The following is a 9,898-nucleotide window of genomic DNA, read 5'->3' as shown; positions in this document are numbered from 1 at the left end:
CCGGTTCACCATCTCCAGAGACAACAGCAGACAGCAGCTGTATCTGCAGATGAACAGTCTGAAGACTGAAGATTCTGCTGTTTATTATTGTGCTCGAGACTCACAGTGACTGAAGGTGGTTGAGCAGCTGCACAAAATCCTAACCCTAACAGTCCTGATCAGTCCCCCGTTTACTCACATCCTTAATGTCCTCACTTCAGATAATTAAAAAAATATTTAAATGTTTTAGACTTAAACACATTTTTTGGAATCAGTGATATTTTAATTGGGCTGAATTGTATTTATTTGACAGCAGAATATTTCTAAACAAAGATTTAAGGAAACTGGAACTTTGGGCAGGTGTTGTCATCATTTCTGCTTGAAAATTCACCAGCAGTCTTCAATCAGGTGTTTACTGTGGACTGGCATGAATCTCTCTGCAACCAGACAAAGAAAGACAACAGAGAAAAAATTGTTCATGATAATAATGATAATTATTATTATATAGCACTTACACTGTTGCAAAGTGCTTCCCGCAACAACAACAACAACAACAACAACACAAAACAAAACATTAATTAAAGAAGTTGGAACAGAAAAAAATTAAACAATGAATGAAGAGTAGGTTTAAAAAATCTCATAAAAAGGCCAACCTATAAATATGATTTCAGGAGGCGCTTAAAACAGTTACCAGATTTAGCAGATCTAATAGTTTGAGAGAGATTGAGGGAGAAACTGTGGAGGCTACAGCTGAAAACACACAATGCTTTTGATTTGACATCGACTGAGTGATTTAGATTTTTTTAAGGATAGTCCCGAGGATTTACCCTTAAGGAACTCCAGATAACAGGGTAGTAGACATATATGGGAGACATAATTATTGATGGGGCCATGTAAGTATTTGACAGGTATGAAGAAACAAAAACATTTAATGGCAGCACCAGTTCAGAAGCCTATCTATTTAAATGTACTCACTGAAGCTGAGTGCTGATAACGATGACGACGAATCAGAGTACTGGCCATAGCGCATTCCTGCAAAGTTGACTGCCTTGCATTATCCAGCTGCACCGTGCTGTGGAGAAGGTGGAATTATTTGTTAAAAAATGGTATGGCTAAGGTGTTAAAGGGATCATTCTCACTTGTTATGTTATCTTTGAATTCGCCTAGATCCAGTGTCAATAAATGTTTCCTTCGTAATACATCCAAGTCTCCTTGTATCATCTTTTATTAAGAGTAAACCAGTTTCTCCATTATTTCCATCACAATTAGATTATGAAAGGCCTAGATTTATGCTGTGCTTAAAGGTAGAGTATGCAGAATTTTCAAAAAAAAAAAAAACAACAACATACGGACCTGTGCAAACATAAATCCTCTCAATCATCACTCTTGACCCACTAGAAGTGTGTGGTGGTCTGTTTTTCTCCTGAGACTCAGCCCTCAGCCATTGTTTTGATGTGTGGCCGGTCTCCTTCTGGGCGGCAACCAGTGCTTATAAAAAGAGATTAACATAAAGCCCTCTGTTGTTAAATTAATGCATGGTCAACTGTGCAATCACTTATCACTATTTATCCTTGACAAGACTGGTATCTGATCACAAGGGTAGATTAGTAGGCCAGCAAAGAAGTTGATGACTCCATGTCAAGTACAAACACTAGTAGACTACCTGAAAGAAAGTGTAAGGAGATATAAGACGACAGGATATACATCCCCTCAAGTGAAATATGAAATCATCAACTCTTTCACTCTTACAATTTACAATTAAATGACTCAAAAACATGAGCAGCTGGGCCAGCCAAAGACCATGTAACACATATTTTTAATATCACAGCAGCCAAGGTTCAATTGTGGCTTGGGCCATGCTACATATCATCCCCTCTCTCTCCACTGTGTTCTTGTCTATCTCTATTGCCACTGTCCAGTAAATTACACTACAATCTCCAGCTGCTTCTATATGAATCTGTTCCGTCAGCAGCTCGGTCAGTGAGTGTGTTTGCTGTGTGTCGCTCTCACACAGTGTTGTGCGTATCGACTCATGTATGTTGTGTTTCAGTTTCAGCTCCAACTCACCTCCAGAAAACCTCCCATGGTCCGTGCGTAAAACCAGCGGGAACGCCTGCTGAACGGTGTTAGTGCTTTGTGTTTGTTTGTCATTATTAAAGTTGTGGATCTAACTTCATCTACTTTATATCATTTTGAAGTGGGAATAGTTTTGTAAAAGTCTGACCTATAAATTCCAACATGTGTAATAACGAGTTCATGTGTTTTCATGATTACGTGCCTGTCTCGGGGTGAGGACCCAAATAAATTTGACCTTGTTAATAAAGTTTGAATCCAAATATCAACCTGTTACTGCTTCATGTTTTCTTTGTTATTCACCATTGTGCTGAAGGTTGTCAGAGGAAAATGAAAGAAAGACAAAACAATATATCAGTAAATTATTGTTATTTCATTTGTTACAAGTTGTGATGATTTGACTTTTACACCAGCACATTCACAAACAAACACACACATTTAGCTTCATGTGCAGATCACACAGATCTCCTGTTGTTATGAAGAAGTTCATGGTTTCACTCTGGGCCCACAGAGCTACAGTGGGTGTGTGGAATAAAATAAAGGAATCAATAAGAACAAGCCAGTTTATGTCCTGCACACTCTGCATGATCCTCTAGTGACTATAGAGGACAGTTTGAGAGACAGTTTATCTCCATGTTGTCCTCTCAGCTGCTTCTGTGGACAGAGACACAGTAACAGGTCTGAGTGACAGTGGATGAACTGTATGGACACTTCAGCAGTGCTTACACACCACTGAATTATTTCCTCTGATGTGGACGTGAGTGTTTTTCTGCCTTTTTGTGTCGGTTCAGTCATCAGTTGTCATTACTGATGATGGAAATATGGAAGATTTCTTATGAAGACTTGAGACTTGTCTTAGACTCGTCTTAAAGGACCTGACTTGAGCTTCTGAGAGACCTCAGATCTGAGTTGGACTCACTCTAAAAGACAGATACCTGATTTAGTTTGGGCCTTTTCAGACCATAGTTTTACAGCATATATACACTGACGCCATGTTGACACTCGGAGCTGCTTCCTCACACACTGACATGATGACATCACAGTGACGTTCTAGAAGGGTCACTGTGAAGTCAGAGCTCCTGTAGAACAGATCACAGTTCATCAAACCAGCAGACAGAAGCTCTTTACTCTCAGTCCAAGTTACACTTCGACAAGACTCATCAAGATGTTTCGCCTGTTTTCCTGTAGCGGAAAGGTTTGTTTTCTAGATACACCACACATTCTCTGTCATTTCTCCGCTGTGGATTCGACCCTGTGGACGGTAAAAAGTGGAACTGTGTCCACTTCACAGTTCACAGTGTTTAGGAGAAACTGTCTGTGAAGCCACTTTATATCAGCTGTGAAGATACATCATGTTTCCAGTCATTTTAATCTCATTTATTTTTCCTTTCTCTCTACAGAAATCAACAGCTGTTATCCAACTGGTGGCAGATGAGAGGTAAGAAAGCTCATAACTATTATCAGACTGTTTTCCTGACTATTTCTTCATCTCCATGTTCAGGTCCATCAGCTTCCTTATTCACTCTGGGGGATGATTTTGTATTGTTTGTATAGGAGCAATAATAATCGCCTCATGATACCAACTGTGTTTCTCTTCTTCACCAGTGTCGGCGCCCCCGACGCTCCGGCTGTCACCAAGAAGAAAGGAGACACGACCCCTTGGATATATCGACTCTTCGGTCGCCCCTTGGTATGTTTGGCAGTGTCATGGCTTCATATCAAACACATTTCAGTATTTTTTAAGACTCATATCTGAACTTGTTGTAAATATTATCAATGATATTTGACACAGTTTCTAATTATTGCTTCTTTTTGTTTTTTGTTTCTTCCACACAGACAAAGAAAAATCCAGATAAAAAAGAGAAGCAAAGGTAAAGACACATGAGATTTAATCCTTCAGCCTCTTTGTTAGCTGGGACTTTAAGTGTCTCAGAGAATCTGATGAGTTTGTGGAATTCAAACTTTTATCCTGTTAGTGTTAATACAAGGCTGTATTTGCTCTTTACCAGTGACTAGAAGCTGATTTATCTCTTTAAGTTTTCTCTCCAGCCAATCAGTGAGTTCCCAGTGAGATAACAAATGTTCCTCTTTGTCACCAGCGTCTCCACCTCCAATGACAAAACCCCGAGGAAGACCGCGAAGAAGCCTCGGTGGTGGCATTTTTGGAAGGTACGTATGTTTGACACAAAGTGCAGCTCTCAGTGTCAACCAGATATTTCATAATTGATGAGCGTTTCTTTGTATGATTTAACCTCAGTACTCCTTTACCCCAACAGAAGAGATGTAAGGTTGCACCCTCCCCAGAAGAACAGCCCCCGAAGGAGGAGTGCCACTCCACCCCTCAGCGCGACAAGGTGGTGGAGCTTAAAGACCAAAGTGAGAAGGAAGGACGGCCAAAAGACGACAGCGTTCCTGAAGACCAGCCCAAGAAGAAGAAGAAAAAAGTGCCTGTGACCAACAACAAGACCCTCAGACAGCAGCAGATCCACTGTCTTGGGTAAGAACATCTGCATATCCACAAACACCAGAAAAAAGGCTGTGGAGAATCAAAGAGACAAACAGCTGCAGGGAGAAAATGACTTGTTCTGTTCGTGTGTCAGGTTCCCCAACCCAGCACAGTTCTGCTACATCAACTCCTGCCTGCAGAGCCTCCTGACACTGGAGGACTTCGTCAGAGACATCAGCCAACAGGAGCAGGTTTGGAGTCTGATCCCCGAAGGTGCAATCATGAGGTACAGCACCCCTCAGACACAAGCACTCATTTCATCCTTCACTTGTATCCTGAACACCACAATGTTTCATATCACAGACAGAGTCTCTAACCACCCCTCCCTCCCTCTCTCTCTCTCCCTCTCTCTCTCTCTCCAGATCATTAACAGACATCAGTGGGTCTCACTTCTCCACTGATGTTCGTCACAAAACCCGTCTTCTCTCCACATTCAAGAAGGCGGTTTCTCTGTGGAACCCAGAATTTGAAGACCTCCACCAGAAAGTGAGTAAGCAGGTTTTAAGGTTTGTGGTTTCACAGCTTCCTGATAGTTTCTCCTCAGTGCTTAAACCTCTCTGTGCAACTGTGTGCTTGTATAACTACAGGACGCTCACGAGTTCCTCACGGCCGTGCTACAACAGGTGAGGTGTTTGGGCCTACAGCTGCAGGTGCTGGCTCCCAGCATAGACAGGACCTACAGCTGTCCGGTGGAGGATCACCTGGTGTTCAAGATGCTAAACACCAGGAAGTGCAAGAGGTAAAGCCACACAGTTACACACCTTCAGCTTCACAGCAGAGAAGTCAAGTGTTGAACACTACATGGTAGCCTCATCGTCACCTCTGCAGCTGTATTACAACTGTATTATCTGTTCAATGTGTAGTTGCCATGCAGAATCCAGCAGAGAGGAGGATTTCACAAACCTCTCCCTGCACCTGGTACCTGGAGCAGAAACAGTACAACGACTGCTGGAATGTTACCTGATGGTAAGAAACACCTGTCCTCATTCATTCACATCACACCCACTGATATCATGTGATGATATGACGCAGAAAACTCTGACACAGTTCAATCACACCATCACTACCTGTGTCAGTGTGTGTGGATGTGTAGCTGTTTGTCGTCGTGCATGTAGAAGAAGTGACAGCGTGTTGGTTTTGTGTTGTTCTGCAGGAGACGGAGTTGGAGTACACCTGCGAGTGCGGAGCAACCAGGTCAGGCCAGCGCTCCTCATTTATCAATCTGCCAAGGTGAGAGACATCAGATCCATCACACATGAACAACCTCCTGACCACAGTGCACAGAGATGATACTGGTTCACCCACTGGTATCAAACTGGCCTCCACTGACTCTAAGGACAAATTGTGAAGTATTGATTAGGAGAAATACCAATCGTAAGAATTTGTAACGCCACATTTCAGTTTTTCCTCTGTCCCCTGCTGTCTACAGAGTGCTGGTCTTACACCTGAAGCGCTTCAGGTTTACTCCAACTCTCCAGCTAATTAAAGACCACAACCCCGTCGTCCTCTCCAGAGAGCTGGTGGTGCCCTCCAACCAGGTAAAGAAAAACTCAGAGATTTGATAACAAACAAAATCACCAGACTGGGGCTGATAGAAGTAGATGTTTGGACTGTGTGTAGACTAACTCTGATCCACTGTGTTCCCTCTCAGGGTGGTGGCTGCTACAGTTTGGTTAGCACCATCAGCCATATCGGCGCCACAGCAACGAGAGGTAAGATGATCCATGATTCTCCTTAATGTCACACTGAGTCTAAGTAACAATGATGTTCACTGAATCGCTGCTATCAGTTAAAGTCAGACGACCTTCATAACATCCAACACAGCCCATATAACGCTTCCTCTGCTCCTGCTAGGACACTACATCTGCGACGGGGTGGATCCAGATGTGGGCCAGATAGACCCGACCGACCGCTGGTTCACCTACAACGATGCAGCGGTAACTGAAACCAGCGGCGCCACCGTGTGTGACCGGCGACGAAGAACCGCCTACATCCTGTTCTACAGAAGACAAGTAAGAGTTGAGCTCTGCCACATGTGCACTGAAGTCAGACACATCATGGAGAGGATGTGGCAGAGAGAGACTCAGCACCAACACTGCTCTTCTGTACATTTCACACTAATTACAGCTGAGAAAACACAGAAAAACACCTGGATTTATTCTCAGTTCTAGACGGCAGGACGCTCCTGAAGAAGCCTGAGTGGAAACCATCAGCAGGCACCTGGCTCCTGAAGACAGCAAGTCCAGAGGAACAACCACGGGACGAGGCATCAAAAGGTAAGTACCCCCCCCTCTGTTTCATTCTCTTTTTCTTTCTCTTTCAGTGAAGAGTGAGGCTGAGCAGGAGATGCAGACACAGAAGATGATGGATAAAGACCACAGCCTGGGGTGGATGGATCAGGAGCGGAGGAGGACCAGAAGGAGCGCCAGCCCTCAGGAGGAAGGGCCCCCCCCCCCACCCAGAGAGCCCGGTTCCTCCCAAGGTTCCTTCCTCTTAAAGGGAGTTTTTCCTTGCCACAGTCGCCAAAAATTGTAATTCAGTTTCAGGTAGACGGCTTGCTCTCTGGGGAATTAACACTGTAAATATTTCACGGTGAGATAAATAAAAATAAGCAATAAGCGGGCAGCACGGTGGTGCAGTGCTTAGCGCTGTGGCCTCACAGCAAGAAGGTACTGGGTTCGACTCCCTGGGGCCTTTCTGTGTGGAGTTTGCATGTTCTCCCCGTGTCTGCGTGGGTTCCCTCCGGGTTCTCCGGCTTCCTCCCACAGACAGAACATGACAAAGACATGAACGTTAGGTTAATTGGTGACTCTAAATTGCCCTTAAGTGTGAATGTAAAGGAAGAGAAAGAATATTTTTCTGTATGTATTACATTATATTATATGTATTGATGAAATATTAATTTGATAAAAATAAAAGTAAATTAAAAATGAAAATAAAGTATTTGTTGTGTATTTGTTTTTTTCAACAGCCTGATCTCAAATGTTCTTTTACATTGTATGTTGTGTCTGTTTAATTTCAGTGTGAGCTTTGGTGTCTGTACAAAATGAAAATTTAAAAAAACTATATTTGACCTATAAATGCCAAGATGTTTGGTAACAGTATTATGAATGTGTGCTATCGCTAACAGGTTCACTAGCATTGCTGTGGAGCATCTCACAGTAATCTTAGCTTGGGCTAATGGTTGTGGCTGGTTTGTTTTTGTTGAATCTTTCCCAGTTTTGTTTTTGTTGTGTATTCAGTGGTTGCTTTCACTGGACTTGGACTGGAGCCGTGTTTAACACACAGGTTTAACATGAAGCTGTTCACTGCACCGTCCAACTGAAGAACTCGCTTCTTGATAAAAGCTTGAAAAAACTTCACATCCAGTCACGTCAGTTATCAGAAATGACACAGAACAAGCTCATTGGTCAGATTAGGATTTCCCAAAAGGCCCTACTTCCTACTTTTGAGAACAAATTCACCAAATTAAATAAGTGTTAGGTAGAAATAACATTTAGTATGAATGAAACATGTAGTTTCAGAAAGATTAAAAAAAGTAAACTAGAAAAGACTATGACTCAAAACCACAAGTGTGATGAGTCTCTAACAGCTACTTCAAATCCCAGTCAACTCCAGTCTACCTTTACCAAACAAACCAGCAGGTCCGTGAATATTAATTGCTTTCTTTTAATGTTGTGATATAGACATGAACCGGACCCGGGAAGAAATCCGTCCTGTAATTAACTTACTTTAGATGTGGTCCGGGACCGGAGCTGATGGGACAACAGAAGTGAAGAAACTACAAGTGAAGTGAATTAGTATATTTTTGAATATGGTGTGTACTTATTTATTTAATCTTAATAACTTCGTTATTTGGCAGCTCGTAGGCCGGAACTGAATCAGGATCGGTGAAGCTAACTCTTATTAAAACTGGGCAGGGGGCTAAAATGTTATTGAAGGTTATCATAGGTCTGTAGTTACATGCAAAATGATCCATTTTTAACTGCATCTGTCGATTCTCACGGTGAGCGGCAGCTGCTCGGTGGACCGGTTTTACTGAGCTCATATCGAGCTGCGACCCCTCTTCCTCTTCTTCCACAACCTCTGTGTGTGAGACCTGAGGCCTTCTCAGACGCGCCTGCACAAAATAGAGGGCGTTGTCACGCGGTGACATGATATGATCGACTTGCCTTGCAAATGAGCGACGGAAAACCGGAGCAGACAGGACAGACTGCAACCAGAGTGGCAGAGTCTGTTTAAGACTGTGAAGAAGATGTGCTGATGGATGAAGATTGTTTAGAGTTTTCAGTTAAAAGAAAAAGTACAGAAACTCAAGTAATCAATGTAAGAACTAACAAGATGTCAAAGAACACAAAGAACAGCTGTTGACAGCGGGTGTTGAGGCGCTGCATTATGTCTTGCATTATGAATTATTTTTTAACCAAAAGATGTTTTGATGTCCATTACCTCTGTATCTCGCTTACCTTCCACAGCCGGGCTGGCTGCTACCAGTTCATCATCATCACCTGTCCATCACCTGCTCCTCTGTACTTGCCGGACAATAAATGTAATGTGAGTTTAGCTTTACATTTAGCTGAAGTGCTTAAGATATCAGTAATTTGAACACTTTTCATGTAATATGCTCTTCTGCTCTGTCTGTTTCATAACAAACAAATAATGAAATGTACAGTAATGCCACAACATTACGTTCGAATCATTTATTAATTACTAACACTGAATGTTAGTGTACAACAAGTCATTAATACAATAGTATCCCAGATAAAGATGATCTGAGGGGGAGCTCTGATAACTGCTGGGCTACAAGATTGTTGAAGTTTTACGTTTTTGGAGAGTTGTGTGTGTTGTGGAAAGCGGATCTCGATGGATGGCACAGGGCTGAGGCCCAGCTGAGCTTGCCCTACTTTGCACTCATTGTGGGCGGGCGGGTGTCGTTCGCATGCCGTTTAAGGCTGCCGGAGGTGAAGAGAGGCAGCGGGCATTAGGGACCGGTTCCTGTTTCAGGCAGGGGGAGCTAGTGATCGTGGGGGATAATAGGAGCGCCTTTTTGTCTGCTTCCCAGTTTGTGGAGGATCTTGACCCCTGGGGAAGTTAAGTGATTCTAGGATTTATGAATGTGTCCTTCTTTTGTAGTGTAAAGCCTATTTGTGTAGAATTTAAGACGCAGCCAGGGCCTTTACATGGGGACGGAGGGCGCCGCGGAGTGAGCTGTTGACGCCTGTGAGAGGACCATTCATTCAGTTTGCAGTGTAGTGCAGTGTGGTGTTTCCCTTGTGGGGATGCTTTGAGTGTGAGCTGCAGTGCAGTGCCCTCAGAGGGAGAGGTTCATGTGTGCTACTC

The 9,898-nt window shown here is 43.1% G+C and overlaps 1 protein-coding gene across 2 annotated transcripts; it reads left to right on the top strand.

Moving 5' to 3' along the window:
* The first annotated feature begins 2,486 nt into the window (after positions 1-2,486).
* On the top strand, positions 2,487-7,146 carry LOC139618229 (ubiquitin carboxyl-terminal hydrolase 37-like). 2 transcript variants are annotated; one of them, XM_071473991.1, is made up of 15 exons: positions 2,487-3,247; positions 3,453-3,490; positions 3,658-3,742; positions 3,889-3,923; positions 4,152-4,221; positions 4,329-4,549; positions 4,653-4,784; positions 4,921-5,044; positions 5,146-5,297; positions 5,422-5,524; positions 5,712-5,788; positions 5,988-6,096; positions 6,210-6,270; positions 6,413-6,570; positions 6,724-7,146. In XM_071473991.1, the coding sequence occupies exons 1-15, from the start codon at positions 3,218-3,220 to the stop codon at positions 6,727-6,729; spliced, it is 1,401 nt and encodes a 466-aa protein (XP_071330092.1). In that variant the 5' UTR covers positions 2,487-3,217; the 3' UTR covers positions 6,730-7,146. The 2 variants fall into 2 exon arrangements, with proteins under 2 accessions (XP_071330092.1, XP_071330091.1); XM_071473990.1 differs by having other exon boundaries at positions 2,487-3,490.
* The last annotated feature ends 2,752 nt before the right edge of the window (positions 7,147-9,898 follow it).

The sequence above is a fragment of the Trachinotus anak genome, unplaced genomic scaffold (assembly GCF_046630095.1).
Source record: "Trachinotus anak isolate AG129_WGS33_773 ecotype Australia unplaced genomic scaffold, CSIRO_AGI_Tana_v1 ptg000003l, whole genome shotgun sequence".
Lineage (NCBI taxonomy): Eukaryota > Metazoa > Chordata > Actinopteri > Carangiformes > Carangidae > Trachinotus > Trachinotus anak.
The sequence above is the reverse complement of the archived record's forward strand: the minus strand, read 5'-3'. Positions and strand labels throughout refer to the sequence as shown.

What these genes read in the sequence shown, in the direction of transcription:
- LOC139618229 (XM_071473990.1), top strand. Translation starts at nt 3,405, where the DNA reads ATGTTTCCAGTCATTTTAATCTCATTTATTTTTCCTTTCTCTCTACAG. An exon ending in CCCGAAGGTGCAATCATGAG is followed by an intron (nt 4,785 to 4,920) that starts GTACAGCACCCC and finishes CTCTCTCTCCAG; the next exon opens with ATCATTAACAGACATCAGTG. An exon ending in AACACCAGGAAGTGCAAGAG is followed by an intron (nt 5,298 to 5,421) that starts GTAAAGCCACAC and finishes TTCAATGTGTAG; the next exon opens with TTGCCATGCAGAATCCAGCA.